Below are 19,876 nucleotides of genomic sequence, written 5' to 3' on the forward strand. Positions count from 1 at the left end.
TATGGAAGACTTAACTCATTCCCTACTCTTTTTATATCTCCCAGATTTGTAAGGGTCAAGCCCTTTTAAAAATTAAGTACTGAACATGTGGCAGTGACAAAGTTGATTTTTCCAAATAAATTACTTCTAAATTAATATTGCTAATACTTAGTAAAAACAATTATCACTGTTTTCCTTCTATTTCTTCATCTTGTCTTAAAATTTTTAAGTTTGTGCTGATTTATATTTCCAAATAAGCTATATTTTTATGTACAATAAATAGTTTAGATATAGCAGGAAAGACATGGAATTTTTAGTGACGATTACTGTAGATACTAATTTCTACTAGTAAAGTTAATAATTTGTTTCTCCTTACTCTTTCTGAAGATCAAACCATTTAATACTAGGATTTACAACTGATTCTCTGGAATTTTTATCAGTATTAACTGGGAGCTCTATTTGCTATGCAGATAAAAATAGGTAGTACAAATAAAGTTAAGGTTAAAGAAAATATTTGAATAGAAGATAATGAAATATATGTCTGAATGGAAAAGCACTGGATTGAGATCCTGGGTTGACACAGAACATTATAGCTTCATGGAAGTTAATAGACCTATCCCAATTCACATGTAGAGTTCAGAAATAAAATAATGAAGTTAAGCCTCAGAGAAAAAAGGGAGACCCACGGGTGGGACTTTGAGAACGCAGTGAGGAAATCTGTAGGTTGCATGAAAACTGCACAGCAGAGATCGAAGTAGTGCTTCAGCCACTGGAATATTTATTTTCTGTTTCTGTGTGTGAAAAACACGTTTTACTGTTTTGGTAAAATTTAAAAGGTTTAATAAAAAGACAATAGGAGATAAACATAAAGTAAAGGGTTAAAATAGCTGGGTGCTTGGTAAGATGCTAAGAGCACATGGTTGTTTTGGGAACACTTTTTAAAATATACTTTATAATACATTAATCTGTTGTATATTTATAGGTTATTTTGTATAGTTAAAAAATTCTGGGGACTATTTAGCATGGCTACTTTTGGGGTTTGTTTTTTTAGAGCATGCGTGTTTTTTGGTTTGTGGTTTTAATTTTTTTATTATTATTTTTTAATTTGGGTGGTGGTCTTGGCTTTTTGTAGTTGGTGAGTGTTGATAATTGCTGTGTTAGCTGCAGGGGTTTTACTACACATTTATGGGTTGTTATTTTAATTAAGTGGGTAATTTAAGCATATTATTTAAAAAAAAATTATGTTTAACTTTTGTTCTTAGAAGAGAAAAACTTATACAGAAAAGCTATTTCCACATTATACATATATAATTTATCTCAATAGTTGCAAAAAGCCAGCAATATGTTATGTACTTATAACGTGTGTCTGGCATTTGGCTCATGAATATTTCCTTACACTCGCAGGGTCATGGCTTAGCGAAGAAGGTGGTTGAGTTTGCTGCTCTGTTGGAAATGCATTTGTACGGAGCAGCCGCTGGATGTCTCTGGTGCTCCGCTCCCATGGACCAGGAGCATCCTTTCCGCGAGCCCAGCCTGCATCCGGGCAAGATAAATGGGTCAGTGTGGGAGGCAGCTGCTCACTGCTGCCCGGCTGACTGGGATGATGTGACAGCTCTCAGCACAAGATACCGTGAGCTGTCAGCAACACTGAGAGATGAGAAATGCATTTTTCTTCCATTACAAGAGCACTCTTTTCCCCCACCCCATTCTTCTCAGCTGTGCTCTGTGCCACTGTACTAAACCTGCTGCCAATAACTAAAGATTATTTGAAAAAAATAAGTTAAAATTTGTAATGCCTTTATGAATACTCTGTTAGGCTGGATGGAAGAAATGCACCAGGTAAATGTTTCTTTTTCATGCCAGGGGTTTCTGGCCCAGATCAGCTAAGCTGGGAGGAACTTCATATAAACAAGAATTAGATTTCCCTTTTCTGGAAGAGGCTGCACTCTCTGCTTTCTCTGTTCTGAAACAGAATTGAGAGAGACATATATTCAGAACTTCCAAAGAAATCCTGCTCTGAAAAAGTAGGTATTAGGAGAGAATTTTGGTTTCCTGTGTGAGTCAAAGGTACAGGAGCAGGTTTTTGTCTCGCTTAGCTGCTCTTGGGAAAGGCAGTGGAAATCTTTCTGTAGGCACATTATCAGCTCATTATTGCACATTACTGTTTGTTCGAGGCATCAAAAACACATTAATGCAGCAAAATGCTTCTCAAGTTCTGTGCAGGTTGGGAACCTCGAGGTGTCTGACTTGTGCAGAATCCAAGAGTTCTGCACTGCTGCAGAGCAGGGCTCTCAGAATGGGGAATACAAGGGAGAACAGAGTGGTGCCTCAGGCTGTGCTTTCAGAAGGACCCGTGAAGGTGAGTGCAGGGAATTTGTGTTTCAGTGATCCAGCTAGGCTAATAAGGGAATTTGGGGTCAGGTTGGAATGTAATAGAGAGCTCTAAGATTCAAGGTAATGTGATGACTAGATCATTTCTTCCCTTCCTCAATTCTCCACACTATTTTCAGATAGTTTAACCTGTATACTGTGAAATAGCATGTTTCCTTATATTCATATTGTATCTTTAATTCTTTAAGGTAAAAAACAACTTAGATTACAAATTCTGAATGCTCAAAGTCTGATATATCTCAGGATTTTGCTGGATTTTTTTTTTCTTTGTATTTTTTTCTCAGTATATATGAAAGGAGTTACATAACTTTTGACTTTCGTGGTTGGCCAATATTTGAGCTCCTCTAGTTTATTTATGTCAGAAATGTTTATACAAAGTGATGTATCTTTGTGTACATTCTTTGTAATCAAAGTAGGATTAAACTGAGGTCCTGTTTTCCTCAATGTAGCAGGAAAAAAGACAATAGGAAACAGCTCTTTTGGCAGTAGCCCAAGCCTCTCTTTAATCAGGGCTGCACTCAGAAAACCCTTGCTCCATTTTTTTTTCTCTCTTTGTGGTAATTCAGGATCATTCCACAAAGTGCTTCACTGGTTTGGGTTGTTTTCTTACCTACATTTGTAACATTTCTGACTGGGCCACGGTTTTGCTAAAACTTTTTTACACACACTTTTGTGTTTGGATCCATATGGTTCAGATTTTTTTTTAATTTGCTTGTCTTGTGGCTGGTGCTTGGGAGGCAAATACCTATTTGTCTGCATCTTCAGTTATATTTCAAACCCATTTTGTTCTCTTGGACTACAAACTGGATTCATTCCACTCCATTTTCTGCTGGCTTTCTCTGAGGCCATTCAGCAAAACAGGCAGGAGAAGAATTTTGGTCTCTCTTATCTCAGACAGTGAAATGTAAGGAATATCAGAAGTGTTTAACAGCCTAAACTAAGCATTAAACTTGGGAGGTGCTCATTGCCATGTTCTTAAAGTCTGGGGCAGACAAATTTGCATTTTGCTATACGAAACATTTAAAAGCCCTTAGTCCTTCTGAATTTCAGCTTTTCCAGGCTTGTATTGAGAAAGAAGTTTGCTTAATCCTGCCTAGGTATAAAAACAATAATCAGAAATGGTTATTCTGTGCAAGAGCCAGATTGCATGGTTGTTATCTTAGACTGGCAGTGAAATCCCTGGAGAGCTATTTAATTATGTAAATTAGCATGAAATTAGAAAATTATGTTTACTTTGAGTTTGGGGGGGTAGGATGTTTGGGTTTTTTCCCCTGCAAAATCAAAGAAGCATCATCAAAACATATGGTTCATTTCTATAGCTTTTAGCTAGATTTAGCAATTGCTTCAGGTTCATAAGTAGTTATCTCATCTGTATCTTGCAACAATATTTGTCAAAACTCCTAGAAGTGTGGATGTCTTACTATTCTTCAAAAGGAGAAATGAAGGGAAAGGGATAATAATGTACACAGATGTACAGTGAAGTACAAAGCTCTGAAGTTCCAAAGTTTTTTTTTTAACCAAAAGCAAGTCCATTTAAGTCTAGAATTATGGAAGAAAAGTGGATATGTAATGAGGTTCATAATCAGAGAGGTACTTTTTTGGTACTTAATCTAAATAATGTAAAATATGTAGGTTTTTGAGCAGCATAGAATACATGAAAGTTGATCTTGTGGGAGGTTACTGTGCTCTAGGGAAAAGAGGGAGGACTGGATTCTAAAACAGTGAAATTCAGCATAGCTCAGTTGGAGTTCTGTATTTCTATTGATGTACACTAGTTGAAAATTGGTTTATGATTTCAAGTTGCATGGAAACAAAGCAAACAAACATAAAAGTACTGTTATGAAAGCATCCATCTAGGAAAACATTTGGAAAGAAAAATACAGTGGAAAATAGCACTCTTTCTAAATTAAATTTACTATTGCATTTAATAAAGTTTCCTAGTAGGGAGTTCCTGAAAAATGTGGACTGAAATGTGAAGCAAGCTGTCAATGCTGTTGTAGCTGCCTCAGTGGTATATTTACAAGAATAAATTTCTTAAATTTTTTTTTCATTACTTCTAAAGAAACTTTCTAGAGAAAAAATAAATGCTTCATAACCACCTGGAGGAACATTTGCTGTGATTGTTTCGAAAGGAGCAGCTTAAGAGTTTCATAAATATCAAAGTTATTAGGCTCCTAGAAACAAGGAAAATTGCCTGTAGGTGATTTCTACTTATACAGAAACAGCTCCTCTCTGAACTGCAGTCTTCTCTAAACTTTCTCTCCAGGCCTGTTGCCTATTACTGTGCTGTCCTGTTCCTACTTCCTTTAGCTGTTTTGAATCAACAGTGGGCAGAAAAATACTTATATGAAATGTACTTGAGGGTGAAACACGATCTCACAAATTACAGAAAATAAACAATATTAACTGTAGCTTGTGGCTATGGGCAGATCAGAAGCAGTCTAATGGGAACACACTGGCTTTTTAAAAATGAAACAGCTATGCCACACTGTCATAAAGCCATAGTTATGGCTGGATTTGAAGAAAATCTTTCAAAAAGTGGCTTTCAGAAAGAAGTCTGAGAAATAATTTTTTTTTCATGTATTGAGTTGCTCTTTGGTATGCAGTAGGAGATGCTTCTCTATTTTTGCTGCTTTCTCCCCAATGTTAACTTTTACTAAAAATACAGAATCATTGTTTTCTGCATGAAAAGGATAATATGTATATGTCTCATAGTGTCATACTTGGAGTAAGAGTTCTGTCCTCTCCTTAAGGGCGCAGGAAGACTTTATTATTACAGAGCTCACAGAATCATGCTTAGGAAAGGACATGCTGGAAAATGGGGTCTTCCTGTTGGGATTTCATGACAGGCTTTGAGTCCTGGTGGGCTCTCTGCTGCCAGGGCTTTTAAGCAGACTTGTTTTCAGCTGAAAAGCTCTTGGAGAATCTAGGAGATAAGGAGTAGGGAGGAATCAGTGATAAAAAGAGAGTAAGAAAAGAGAAGGGACTCCCATAATCAAGAGAGAGAACAGAGCAGCAGAGTTATTTTCACAGAATGCAGCAGGAGGCTGAAACAAGACTGAGCAGTGCTGGTTACTGCAAGGGAAGAGACTGGTGAAAACTGCTGGGGCTGTCCGCACGGCTGAGCTCCTTCCACACAGGAAGGGCAAATGAATTGGGATTTAGTTCACAATACTGCATCCCCACTTGGGACACCCTTTAGATATAAATGAAGAGGGCCTTGCTCTATTCTTCTTTACTGATCCATGTTCTGGTAATTTCATTTTATATGTAGACAGCTGTTCATCATGTTAGATATTTGTATTTCACATTCCTCCAAATTCTTTGTCAGTGGGGAGGGAACATTCCTAAAGTTGTGGCAAGTTTCAGAAGTCTGTTGTCTGAAGTTTTACGTAGGAACTTTTATGGAAACCTTTATTTTTGAAAGCTAACTCTGGAAGTACACTGCTGCTATTAACACCCCTGGGGGACTGGATCCCTCTAGAAAATAAATGTATGCCTCCTTAGCAAAGATAATATTGTAGTCTTGATTGAAGAGTGAGCTCTTAATTCCCTCAACTGCTGTTTTTGACAAATCCATCCCTGATTCTCTGTTGCAGGGTGTAGAGTAAAATAAGGAAAAACCTTTTTTCTCCTTCAGGCAACAACTAAGCATCTCCCTCCTTCCTTCTGTCCATCCAGCTGCAGTTGAACAAAACCATCACAGGAACTTAAAGGGAGAAATATGATCCAATATATATTTCTTCTAGTCACTATATGCAATATGAAATAATACTTAGTTCCCAACAGTTCACTCTAAAACATGTGTTTCTTCTTTCCCCACTTCACCAGTCTGAAATAATGAGGCAGGAACCAGCCACACACACAGTGAGGCTGGCTCTGGACTTCCCTCACTCTGCTGTGGCTTTCAACATCAAAATTTCTGTTCTCTCTCCTGATTATGGGGGTCCCTTCTCTCCTCTTACTCTCTTTTTATCACTGATTCCTCCCTCCTCCTTAGCTTCTTGATTCTCCAAGAGCTTTTCAGTTTGCCCCATACTGGCAAGATGGAGTCCTGCTATGTATTTTGTTCTGCCTGACTGGGGAAGCTGAAACTTAGCATCCCTTGGACTTCTCCAAGCTGTTGTGAATTGAATTGTCTAGAGTGTTAATCATCATTGGATTATTAGGACATTCTTGATGCAAAAATATGTACATTAAAATAATAACGTAATTACAGAATTTGCTTTTGGCATGAATATATTTCTTCTTAGTGACACTGAAATTATTTGCTACTCCCAGTATTTATATATTGTTTTGACAGATATGCAGTGGGCTATGAACAATTTTAAGGTACTACAGTTTATTCCATGCCACTTAAAAGCAAGGATTTCCCCCCTCCCCTTTTACCCCATCACATTTTATTATTAATGGACACAGCTGAATTGTCAGCTTCCCCAAAACCTTGTCGTATTGGCTGGAATGATCAGAGAATTGCTTAACCATGTCATCATTAACTAGAAGTACTGAACATGCTCTTGCTCTTGCTTTATCTTTTCCCTAGCAGTTCTTCTGGTTGTTATATATTTTTATTTTATCCTCTTAGTTTAAATGTAAGAAGTGCAAGCCAAAATAGCCAGTAATGTGGAAGCGCAGGCTTCCAGGAGCTGTGTGGGCTAGGAATAAACTTTTGACTTTGTCTGGAGGCAGGATGCTAAGGCAGCTCAGCTGGCAGGTTAATGGTGGTTGTCATGAATATTAAATGACAGAACCAAAACAAAACTCCCAGAGAGACACTTATGCACAAATCTTACTTAGCAACACAACCAGCTCAGACAGCTGGCTCTCTGTAGGCTTTCTTGAAAGAAAACAGTGCTGAGGCGTGTTAGGAGGATTTTTATAAACCGGAAAGCCAATTTGCGATGCACTGTTTGAAAGTTAGAGGCCCTAATGATTTATAGCTTGAGGCAAAAAGTCTGTTTTCTGAAGTAGATAAATAACAGGTAAATTATATCTGTGCTGTTCTCTCTTGGATTAAGTGCTTTGTAATATTTTTTGAGGTTTGTGCTGTCTGAAAATGTGAAAACAAATGTGTACAAGCTTTACTTGTTGAAGTTCATGCCAACTTTCTGGTGTGCAGGTATAGTCTCACTTTTCCCTCTCAAGTTCCTCTAATCCCTTTTTTGTTTTGATTTGGGTTTTTTGTTTTGGTTTGGGTTTTTTCTCTTTGAAAAAAACCCCAAAAGACCCCACATTGCAGGGCACAGAATAATGAACTACATTTGAGTTTGTTTCTGTTTTGTGATTTGTCCCAGACAGGGTAAGAACTTGCTCTTCACAGAGTTCCTCCTTTGGCTCCTGTGGTGTAAAGCTACATGTACCTCCTGCTACATGGGGAAAAAATTGCAAAAGAATTAAAATTCAAGAGGCCTGGATTTATTTGAAGTAACACCAACAGAGATCTGGGATAATTCCATTAACAGCACTGCAGTCATGCTGTTTCCAAAAGGATATCTAAAGGTGAGACATTCTTCAGGTCCTAGACAGTAATCTTTGATACATTTTTAAGTGGGGATCAGATCCTTGCACATACCTTCCTTGACTTTCATGGTTATTTAAATTTATACCAACTTAATATGTGGTTCAGTGGTTTCCATACTCCAAAAGGAATGAACTGAAATAACAGAGTAGGTTTCCTCAGATAACTGCATGTAGGAATGATCATTTTTGTGGTGTTATTCTGAGTATAAAAAGATAAAGTAAATCTAAACTATTTTTAGGTGCAGTGAGTCAGTCTAAATGAGTTGATGGAAAAAGATATAAAGGAAAGGACAGTCCAGTTAGAGGAAGTTATGGAGAGTAATGCTTTTATATAAACATACTACAGAATTCATTTGGCTTTCCAAACTCTGTCTATAAATCAAGAAGTGCTTTCCAGTAGCTCATGGAGACTTCTCAAGTCCAATGGTGCTAGCTGTCTACTTTCAGTTCAATTCCATTGAAAACAGAATATATATATATATATATAGAGAGAGAGAGTAGTATTTGAAAAGTATTTATGTGAATAATTAATGCAAGTATTCCAGTGATTATGATGTGACCACCAGCAGTGTGCACAATGAAAAATACAAGTGGCCAGCAGATTCCCAGCTGTGAAGAAAACACATTCAGTGAGATTATTTTTCAGCTAGTACCAGGAAAACCCTGATTTATTTCTGTTGTTCTTAAATCAAACAGCCTAGTGGAGGAGTTTTTTTAAGAGTAACATAAACCAGATACATTTCAAAGATTTAGACTAGCTTATATTCATGTTTTCACAGTACCATGAGGAATTTACACACACTGCCTCCAACAGGACTTGCAATAAAATGAGCTACAGTATTGTAGAATAATGGTTTGTAACTATTTTCCTATGTATTAAAGCTTCCCATAAATACATATTACTTGGATCAACATGGGGTAAACCATACTTACTTCAGCTGAATGATGAAGCACCACAAAGCGATATATCTTTGGAGTGAGGAAAGTTAGAGATCCACAGAGTAGCATTCTTGATGCTATAACCATCCTGGGGTGCCACCAGCCCAAATGTCCAGTCAACATTACCTTCCTCAAAAGGCTGGAAGTCACAGCAGGGATAAAAGTCACAAGGAATTAAAGGAAAACACCGGCTTATTTAACAGCTAGGAAGCCTGTCATTAAGGATGGCAAAGCTGTAACAAAACTAGAGCTGTACCTTCATTTCTGTGTCCCAGGTCACCTCTTCATTGGGTAAACTCCAGCCTTCTTTCTTAAACTGCAATGGGCATAATTTAAAGACAAAATGGGGAAAATTGTTAAGTTATGGACTGAACAGCAGCAGTGTGATTTTCCATGAATCCAGGCACCTGCAAGGTATCAAAGGCAAAGGCATCATATTTTTGGAAAATGAGACTGAGGTTGTCAAGCAAGGAGCCAGCAGTATGGGCTGTTTAATTCATGCTGATTTCCCCAGAACTGTGTCCAAGGAGGATGTCACACTTTTCTCAAGTTCAACCTTATCTCTGAGAGCATCAGCAAGTTTCACCTCTTCTGAAAGAGTACCCTCCTGTGATTTATTTAGAATCTCCTGCTGTAGTTTTACTCCCCTTCCTTTGCTCTGCCTCACATCATTGTATTCCACTGATACACAGTGGAACACATATGAACCTTTCAACAGCCTGTTTTCTTCCAGCTGCAAGACATGCTAAACTCAAAGGAGACCACTCAGAGGAATGGGAAAGAATTTAGGGACAATAATAGTATTTAATGTGTAGAGTCACAGAGGCTCAGCACATACCAAACATCCCTGCTAAACTCATGTTCCGAAAATCCTTTCAAGTTCACTAGAATTGATAAGTTGGTCTTTTACACACATTAATACTGAGAGTTTTCCAGATATCCCTACAAGCTCATTTTGCCTATCATTTTTGTTGTTATTTGTGACCAGTTTGAGAAATACATGGAATACAACATGTTTTAAAAGACTGTAAGACTGTTGCCTTTGTCTAAATTGCTGGATCTGTCTGTTGTGAATCTCAGGTGCATGTTTGTCTTTGTGTAACATGAAAATACTTCACAAAAACCTTGAAAATCCTACTGCCCTATTCTTAAAAGGTCTTGCATCTATTTTAAACTACAGAGCATAGTTAAATAATAAATAAGGAAAAATCCTTGAAATGCCTGAGGCACTTCCAAGATGTATTACCTTAATTTAAACATGTAATCCTTTTGATTACCACTTTTACCTTAGGTATACTTAGGTGTGCTGCACAGTTCAGAATTAACACTTTGCTTTTTTGTGGAACAGTATTTATTCTTATTAGTGACATTTTTAGGAGTTTTGCTCAAACTTAAAAATTAATAAAGGGATAACTGTAATGAATAATTTTGAATTTGCCTGGACTTTTATCTGCAGTGTAAAATAAAGCTCCCAACGAGGCAAATAACCTTCCTAGGATACTCTTGATCTGCCATGGCTATTTTGAACCAGTTATCATTTTAATCTATAAAGTTACACTCCAGGCAGTGAATTGCTTGGTAACTAAGTTCTGTGTATCCAACATAAATGATTTTAGAATCCCTGCAAAGCAACACATAACAAGGCACAAGGAAGTTTTCAGTCATCATCTTATTCTGTCTGCCCAAACTGGCTGAAGCAAGTGCTACCTTTGAGGATTTTTTTTTCCATTCAAAGATTTTGTTGCCTACAACAGAAGGGTGAAAGCTCTAAGTTTCAGCTCTACATTCTGACATTCCTACTAGCTTAGGCCTAGCTTGATTCAGTTCATGTGTTTGACATTTTGTATGCCACTGTCTGAGTTGTTGCAATCTTTAAAACCCCAGGAGATATGCCAAGAAGTCGATTACAATTTTCACAATGCAAGGGTTTAGATTCAAGACTTTTTCAAGGCTTTATCTGTTGCCTTTTCAATATGGGAAAACTTTCAGCAAAATCTGGAAGGTAAAATATAGACCCTGGGACAGTGATTTCTTTTCCTTTTTCAGAGAGGTTTCTTTAAGTAGAGGGAAAATTAGGTCATATTTTGATTTCTCTTGGCTGGCTTATCTCCAACGTGGCGTGCACCCAGTTTCTTGTAAACTTTTAACTTCTCAGAAGGATAATATCTTATGTCAGAATGATAAAGAGTTATGTCAAGAAGTACTGCAGAACATGGTAAGCTGAACATTCATCAACACTACAAAATTTCTGATAGCAACAGCTACAAATAACTTACAGGAAACATTAAAAGAAAATGTTTATTCAAGAGTACTTCCTGTAGCTCTGCAATTCATCCAGGTGCACAAGCTCCATTTTTCACAGCACATTCATCTCTGTTTCTCTTAGTTTGGCTTTCTCATCAACAGATTATCCAAGCCAAGATTTAAATGCAAATTTTGTAAACAAGTAAATCAAGACTCACACTTTCTACTGAACAGGAAAAAAAGCTAAACCAGAAGGTGTTATGTAAAGCCCAACAGATGGATAAGGGTACAAGTTTATATTACATTGGCCATATGAGACAGAAGAAAAAATAGCAAGCACTGCTATCAGACCTGCTCTGCCAGATCTACCTTGCCAGTATAAATTGTCCCAGTACACACTAAGATAAATTCTCATTTCCCACCTATTCTGTTTTCTGGGTTAGGGGGTTTTTGGACATGCCAAGATCAAAATCATGCCTATGCTATTAGAGTACTTCTGGCAGTGATACCCACCTATGATGCTCCTAGGTCTTTGACAGTCTGAATATAGAGCAGAAAAAAAATCACCTTTTGATATAGCACTGATTTTTTACCAAACCAGACAGATAACATTGCACATTATAATTATCTGAACTGGCACTCACAGACAGAGCTCTGAGTGAATTGTTACAAATGTAAAAGTTTAGTGATTTTTTTGTTTGTTTGTTTCAAAGCATCCACATACAAGTACTAGTTTGTTCAAAAACTGCCATTCTGTGTAACATGTAAATAGCTTTCAGGTTATAGGTTCATGTGCATTTTTATGAATATTACTTATGGGATACAGATTTGTCATATAAATTGCATGGTTTGTATATTTTTTCCTGTATGGAGTGGAAAACATTAAGCAAAGGAATAAATGGATGATGGGTAACAAAGCATGTGACTGTCATCACTTACGTCAGTTCTGGGATTTCAAGATATCCAGTGTTCATCTGAAAATATGCAAATACTAATCAGAGCTGCTTAGCACATCTTCCTGATGTGCAGCTGAATCTGAATGGCAGCATTTTCACTCACAGAAGCAGTCAGATGGTTTTTTCACTTTTTTTCCTTTCAGTTCAACCAGATTAGCTGAAAAATTAGCATTGGACTTCGTAAGTGGATCTTTTCACATCTCTTCCATTTTCTCTTGAGCAAATGCAAATTACATTGAGCCCATTTCAGATAAATATATTAATGTATAAGAGACAGATTACATAGGTGGAAGTCATTTTTTCTTGTTCTACAGCTTCTTGGGAATCTTACAAGGGAAAACTACAGCAATTTAATACCTTTCCAAACTATCATTTGTTAAATGTATTGCCTGACAGCGGTTTTGAAACAACAATAAAAGGCGGTGATTTACAAATTATTTTGAGGTTACTTCCATTCCAAAGCACCATCCTTAAACAGATAAGCATCCTCTTCTAATTTTTACTGAAATATGGAAGCCTGGCAGGTCTGAAAAGTGCAGTCCGAACTGGGATCCCACATTGATTCCTACACTGATGTTGTGATGAATTCACAGCCAGTGGTACCATCAGACCACAAAGTTAGTAGCCTAAGTTGCAGTTTTTAAAGGATCACAAGGCCTTTTCTGCAGAAGAAAATCAATACAAAACCTAATTTAATTTATTTTGGCAAAGGGCTACAAAAAAGTGGTGTCTATATCCACACTATGGATAGACAAAAATAACTTTATGTCTTATCCTAAATTCTTGGAAAAAATTTCAGCTGCTCAATCTCCAGATTCAGAGCCCCTGCATTCCAACAGGTGGTCTTTTTTAGATTAGGATGCAATAACTAATAAAACATTCTTAGGAGGATTTCTCTTCACTGTACTCTCTACAACTGCAAAAAAGTAAAGAGAATACTTGGATTTCATTTCACAAACCCTTTACTGATTTTTTGTTGTTTATACTTGCAGTCCTAATGCTTCAGTTGTCAGTAAGAGAAGTCCTTCCTAAAGTAGGGATGGTAGAATTTATCCTGTCACAAATGTGCTATGGTCAAAGTGAGGGACTATTGAAAAGAGTGCCAGGTGGGAAACACCAGCTCAGGTTATGTATCATCTAGGTTAAGTGAATCCATCTGATAATTCTTAACATTCTGAAGAGCAAACTAATATTAAATACTAAAGAAAGGCAATTCTTGGTGCAGCAATTCATTGCAAACTTAGACCTAAGTTAGCAAGATGCATGCTGGAAACACACAGCAAAAATAATGACATTGGCAGCAGCAAGCAAATTGAAAAGAAATTCTACACTCTCCTAAGGAGGTGTGGAGTAGGAGGGCTACAGTAGAGCTTTGCCCAGCTTGCTCGTTTTGAGTGCAATTTATAGATCATGAGGGCACCTGTTTTACTGGAATAATACAGAGGTCAGGGAAATGCTGCTGCCTGAACAAAGCAGCCATAGCAGACAGTTTGCTTTCAAGCAAAACAAATTTCAAGCCACTGGCAAATAAAACAACCTTAGATGTAAAACGTTGTTGAATTAACACTGAAAGAAATACTGTGCTACTGTGAATGCATTTTTAAAAAGCAGTCAGTGAAAACCTGTTAAGGATGTGTCCACTTAAAGCCTTTTTGTTGTAACACTTCTATTGAGTGGGAACCCCAAGTGAAATAGCCTAGGAAGTGATTAAACGTAAAACCTTCAGTTTCCAAATGGAAATAAAACCAAAAAGGAAATGTTTTGTATTCTAAAGTGCACTCAGTTGTGGTAACCTTGTCTTTAATAACAGAAAGGAAGGACTAAAGCATCTCCCTCACAGAAAGAGTGAGAGCATGTTGGATTCCTGAGGATCTTGCTGTACAAGATGGGTTTTGTGTCACCATTTCCTGTTGCAACAGGAGCACTTCCTCACTGAAAAGAACCTGAAATTTAGTACAAGCAGAAGCTGAGTTACCTGCTTTGACATCAGCAAAGGTGATTTCATAGAGAGATCAGGAAAAGCAGGGACAGAACAGGAGCACTGGCCCACTCTGTGGGGATGAGCTGCAATCCAGCTAGAAGGGTTTTTTTTTTTAAATGCAGCTGGATATTGTGATCCCAGATGAAGTAAGGACTTCTACAGTAATCACAGCAGCACAACTATTGAAGCTGTCCCATCAGGAAACAGGCAAGGAAAGGAGGAGAAGGCAAAAAAACCAGTGGGCACTGAAAAGCTATTTGTGAAATGCTGGCAACCAACCAACCACCATAACCACCAAACCCACATGCACTCCCACAAGGACAACAGGTACCATCAAGGAACAAACTCCCAGCTGCTGCTGGCCTCTAATCAAAAGGTCAGCAGTAATAATAATAACTAGTAACACAAAAATAATTATCTGAAGCAACAGTAACTTCTTAAGATGCTGGTTTATTTTTTCTATTCAGAGCACCATCCAACAGTGGCAGGGCCCATGGAGTCCCTCCTGCAAATGAAGTGGTCCAATAGTGAGACACAAAACAAATCTAGAATAAAATCATTGTTCTAAAACATTGTGAAAGAGTGGGCACATACATAGAAACAGCTTTTCTAGTTATTCAACTGACAGGCAGCTGTCCCCTGCAAACTAGAAGATGGAGAATCATCTAAAAAAATCTTCTTTTCATAGAAAGCTTAAGAAATAGAACAAGACAGAATCATATTTTTATTATATCAGTGTTATTAATACAGAATTGGGAGCAGCTGCTTAGTTTTTCCCATATAAATCAAAATGGTGACAGTGGTAGATAAATCTACATATGGGGCAATTCACATTCTACTTAAGTTAGTGAAAGTCAGGGGTTAGCAGCAATTTATACAGCTCAGGCTTTTACAGTCCTCTTGTTGCTGAAAGACTGTCATGAAAACACCATAAAGAGGGTCTGCTTTCACCCTGCAGAATCTGCAGTTTTGTATCAGATTAACAGGAAGAGGAATATGGCACTGCACACTTCATTAAAACAGCAGTGATAAAGCCAGGGTAACAACAAAGGAAAACTAAGAGGCATAAAAAATGAGAGCTGAAATTGTTAATGTAAAAATGCTAACAACATCCACAGGACACTAAACTGTTGTAATAAACTTGTGCTGTAAGAGTATGTTGCAAACAGTGGGCTATGATTTCCTCTTTTTGTCAGAGAAAGACTGGAGAAAGGTAGAAGGAAATCATCATAATCTAATATAGATGACTTTTTGAAAATTATTTTTAAAAAGTAAAGTGTCATTTATCTAAACCTAACATAACAGTCTTATTCAAAATGTCACAGTAGTCCTCATGGGGGAAGAAAAGATTTATTTTTCTCAGTTTACAGCTGTAGGCTTTGCACTGTATACTGCACAGTACTGCATAATACTCCACAGTAACTGCATTTGAGGATACTGAGTGGCTCTATATCCAGTATTCTCAAACCCATCAAATATTAAACTCCAAAATGCTTTTTAAAATGTAAGCCTCTATTGCACCTGTCTGTTCTCGTGATGCCTACATTCACATGAAGCACAGAGAATTTATGTTAGCTCGTCCAAATAATTCATTTACACTTTTCCAAGGAGTGGGAAACAACTTGGGAGTTACAAAAAGACCAGTCATATTTCAATTATTAAAAGCTTTCTTCTCTCTTCTAAGGAAAGTAATTTTACATTATACACTTCTTAACAGAGAAATCCTGGATCTGTGTTTCCTCTATGCTATGTGTGTACACACACACATATTTTCTGAGCAGAGAACTGACTCATGATAGCTAATTGTAGTAATGAACTCCACAGCACAGGGAATTAATTGAATATTCTGCTGTGCCTTTCCCCAGGCATTCTCTAGGTACAAAAATATTCCTCAAAACTCATCTTTAATGCTGAAATGTGGTTGATCTTCAGGTTTAAAGTCCAGATTGGGGCTGCCATCCTCATTCAGAATCCGCCGAGAAGTATAGCCAACAATTGGATATTTGGCTTTATAAACATTATTGAAGATGTCATCCAGGGACTTCAGTTCCTCCTCTGTGAGTCCTGTCTAAAGGAAATAGGGAAATTAAAGTCCTGCCTCAAAGAAATAAAAATAGAGATGCTTGCATTCTTTTTTTTAAAAAAAATTTTACTGTAAACCTTAGGGTCTGCTTTTGGTTTTACACTGCAGAGCATGATGAACACAATTGATAGTACAGCCTGTAATCATAATCTTTCAATTCAAACTCAGCTTTGACAAAACTTCAAGGTATTCAGGTCAAACAAGCAACAACCAACCACCAGAGCTAGCATTCACTGCCACGTCAGGATGCACCAAAGTCAACTGACAAAAAAAAGGATTTACTGTCTTTGTGAGCATCTTTTTAAACAGCAGGTGATTCCCCTTTTACATGCTTATAGATGTTATACTGATTCCACAAATGAAAAACTTTTCTCTTGAAGGCTGTTAGCACCTTTCATGACCAGTAAATATATTTTATGTATCTAAAGAGAACTAATGCATTTTGATTTCGAATCAACTTATATAAATACAAACTATTTAAAATCATCACTCATCATCTTGCATAATAATAAAAGTTTGTAAAGTGGAATTAAGCTGCTGGCCCATTTTCTTACTGTGTCATGTGTAAGATCTGCTGGATCCAGAGACATCTTTGCAACTCCTCTTGTTGAGTCTTTTCCAACTAAAGCATTGTATGGGGCTCCTTTTCCATAGAATTCTGTCAGATTTAAAAAAATAATAAAATCCAGTGATGATCTGACAATCTACAGGGTATGTTCAACCTCTACCCTTTACCAGCCTGTAAACCAAATGTCAGTGAACTGAAAGCAACAACTGAAGTCTCAGACTCCTCTTTCCAGAACTGGCTTTGGATTTCCTCCTTCTTGGGGTTATACAGCTGTTGAACTTCCTATACTGCATTCTTAAAATTTACCTATTATTTAGGGAGTTGTGCTTTACATTCTCATGAAATGTTTGTAGGCTCCAGAATTTGCAAGCCTTGTCTAATTTAGGATTTGAAGACCAGCTAACCCAACATGTATGCCCAGACAAGGTTAGTACAAACACAGTAACAAGCCATATAGTTTACTTATGACATCAAGGCAAGTGTCTAAGACCCTGGTGGTGCCTTCAAACTTTTTATAGCAAATCTAGATTAAGTAGCAGGAGTTCATATTAAAACATTTGTGGTTCTCAGGGAAGGCACAAACAGCAAGGGCTGTGAACACCAGCACAAAAGGAAAAGATGCAGCTGCAGCAGTGTTGATATTGTGCAGCGGGTACATCCATGTTAGCTTTGACCTTCTCAGTTCATGTGTCCAGGGCAATAAAATGCTGTAGCTTCCATGTGGCCTGATCTGGCAAGGACTCAGGGATCTGGGAAGTGTCTTCCAGTTTTTGTTAGCAGTGCCCAAGTTAGCTGGACAGTGCTGGCTTGTCTGTTTACACGTTGTGATCTCAGACCAGTGTAAGTTCTAGATAAAACCTTAGTAGGGGAGCTGTCAGAGGAGGAAAATCAAGTTTTTGAGAAGAGGAAAAAATGTCTCTTTTTGTCACAATTGAACTGCAGAATAATAACCTGAATAATAACTGCAGAATAATAACCTGAAAGCAAAGTAGACAGCAGAGGGGAAGCACACTAACCTTTTCCAGAGGTGACATCAAACACTACTCCCTTCACTGCCAGGTAGATGGGCTGTCCTTCCTGGAGGGAAAGCCATCAATACATCCTCAGCACTTAAGCACAGGCAAAAAGCAGTTCTTTCAGCTGTGAAATCTACAAGCTCCCAGCACACAAATTCTTTATTGTATATTTACTCTTGTTATACCACCACACACATTCCCTCTCTTGACATTTCTTGCTTGTGTTTTAAACTGCCCCTAATATTCTTTGAGGATTCAATCATAAGCAATGAGAGAATCCTTTTAATCTAAACCATAGAAGACAAGTCCCTTTTGCAAGTCACCTCATCTGCACACTAGCCTGCTTGAAGATTGCCTACTGCATCTTTCTGTTCCTAATGCAGATGGATATTGTTCAAAATAAAAGGGTGTGTGGCCAACACACAGCATTATTTAATTAAGAAACAAAGATAAATACATCAACAAATGTAAATCTAATCTGCTGACATCTGTTTTACTTAATAAAGCTTCTGCTTCGTGTTTTATACATAAGATGTAATTTTAGTCAGACATTGGTTAGTCTCTTCAAAGTATCTAGAGAAGACCCTGAGAAGGTCAGACAGCAAGTGTTTCAAAAGAGAAGCAGATGTGTATCCATACAGGATGTCAGGACTTTATAGTTTTTAGTCTGGAGTTCTGCTGAGGCTTTTGAATCACAGGAAGCTAAACACTCCTAAGTTAAAACTGTCTTTTTATTTTGATAATCTTGGGGTTTAAAAAAGGAAAAAAAAAAAGTCTAAATACATGGTTTAATGGATTACTGAGAGAAAATTAACTTTGGCCCCAACTTATGGCAATCTGAAATTCTCCAGCAGGAGCACCTTGCCAAGCAGGGAGCGAGTAAAACGGGCACATGGCACCCAAAAATCAAACTGTGTGTGTGCAGCATCAGCCCCGTCCGGACCGAGGGGCTGAGGCTGGAGCACACAGGTGCTGCAGACTTCTCACAGACTGCTGCCCGAGAAGCAAGAGATGCCCGGAGCCACAGGGCGGGGGGACGGCGGGGCAGCACAGCACGACAAACCCGAGCTCCAGGGCGGCTCCAGGGCACCGGCAGCGCGGGGCTGTGCGGGCCCGGCCCTACCTGCTGCCCGTCGTATCTGGCCAGCTCGGGCTCGGTGAAGAGCCGCACGGGGGCCTCGGCCGGCGGCCTGAAGCGCAGCTGGGGCTCGGCGCTGGCGGCCCGCAGGAGCAGGAGCAGGAACAGGAGCGGAGCCGCAGCGCCCGCCATGGCGCGGAGCGCGCACCGCCCCGCCTGAGGCGCGGCCTGGGCCCGGCAAGGGAGCGGGGCGGGACTGGAGTTAAAGGAACACGGGGGAGTTGAAGGAGCACATGGGAGCTCACAGGAACAGCCCCGAACAGCCCCGAACAGCGCTGAGGGGGACAGGCGTGCTCAGCATGGGGGAAAGGAGGATTGGGGGGAGCTCATGGTGCTCCACGACCGTCTGGAAGGAGGCCGCAGCCAAGCGTGGGTCTGCCTCTCCTCACGGGTAACAACCGATAGGACTAGGGGAAACAGCCTCAGATTGTGGGCTTTTTTAGATTTTTGGATTTAGATTGGATATTAAGGAAAACTTCTCCACAGAAAGGGTGGTCAGGCAGCGGAACACGCTGTCCCCGGTGGTGGTGGAGCCACCATTGCTGGGTATTTAAAAGCATTGATGTGGCACCTATGGACGTGGTTTAGAGATGGACTTGGTGGCACCATAACAGACACCTAATAATAAAAGATTTCTCAATTTTCCTCCTTCTTCCCCTCTTGAAGTTTCTCTGCTAGCTGTTTACAATGTGTATTCACAAAATCAGCACATGCAGCACAGGCTTCATCTTTGTGACTTGGAAAACCCAGACATTTTTAGCCAAAGAATGGAGAAAATAAACAGGAAATTTTCAAATTACATGTTTCCCCTATGCTATAAATACGGCACGGGGGAACATTCAGGACTGGCAGAAGAATAAGCTTGATGTTTATCATTCTATATAGAATTAAGAAAATTAGAAACTTTTTACAGTTCAGATACATAGATATCACATCCCTCGCTGCAGCGCTGACAGGTGAGGATCTGAAGGATTTAAAGCCTGGATGTTTAATCCTGCAGCATCCACTCTTCCCTACTATAGTGCAGTAATTCAAATTATAATAAATAGGATTATTATTGT

General features: G+C 38.6%; 1 protein-coding gene and 1 long non-coding RNA gene across 3 annotated transcripts in view; one reads left to right on the top strand and one right to left on the bottom strand.

Annotated features, from left to right (window-relative positions):
* Window positions 1-12,312, top strand: part of LOC116994467 — a 53,021-nt gene extending 40,709 nt beyond the window's left edge. The window contains exons 2-3 of one of the 2 annotated variants that reach the window (XR_004417494.1): window positions 7,665-7,869; window positions 8,670-12,312. This is a non-coding gene — a long non-coding RNA (uncharacterized LOC116994467). The remainder of the gene's footprint in view (window positions 1-7,664; window positions 7,870-8,669) is intronic. The other variant, XR_004417495.1, reaches the window with a different exon arrangement.
* Window positions 12,313-14,440: 2,128 nt separating this feature from the next.
* Window positions 14,441-18,963, bottom strand: NENF (neudesin neurotrophic factor). The gene is made up of 4 exons (XM_033056179.1): window positions 18,801-18,963; window positions 17,678-17,738; window positions 16,648-16,751; window positions 14,441-16,078 (listed from the first exon to the last, which is right to left on the bottom strand). Exons 1-4 carry the CDS (start codon window positions 18,945-18,947, stop codon window positions 15,902-15,904), a joined length of 489 nt encoding a protein of 162 aa, XP_032912070.1. The 5' UTR covers window positions 18,948-18,963; the 3' UTR covers window positions 14,441-15,901.
* Between the last annotated feature and the right edge of the window lie 913 nt (window positions 18,964-19,876).

Source organism: Catharus ustulatus, chromosome 3 (assembly GCF_009819885.2).
Source record: "Catharus ustulatus isolate bCatUst1 chromosome 3, bCatUst1.pri.v2, whole genome shotgun sequence".
Taxonomy (NCBI): domain Eukaryota; kingdom Metazoa; phylum Chordata; class Aves; order Passeriformes; family Turdidae; genus Catharus; species Catharus ustulatus.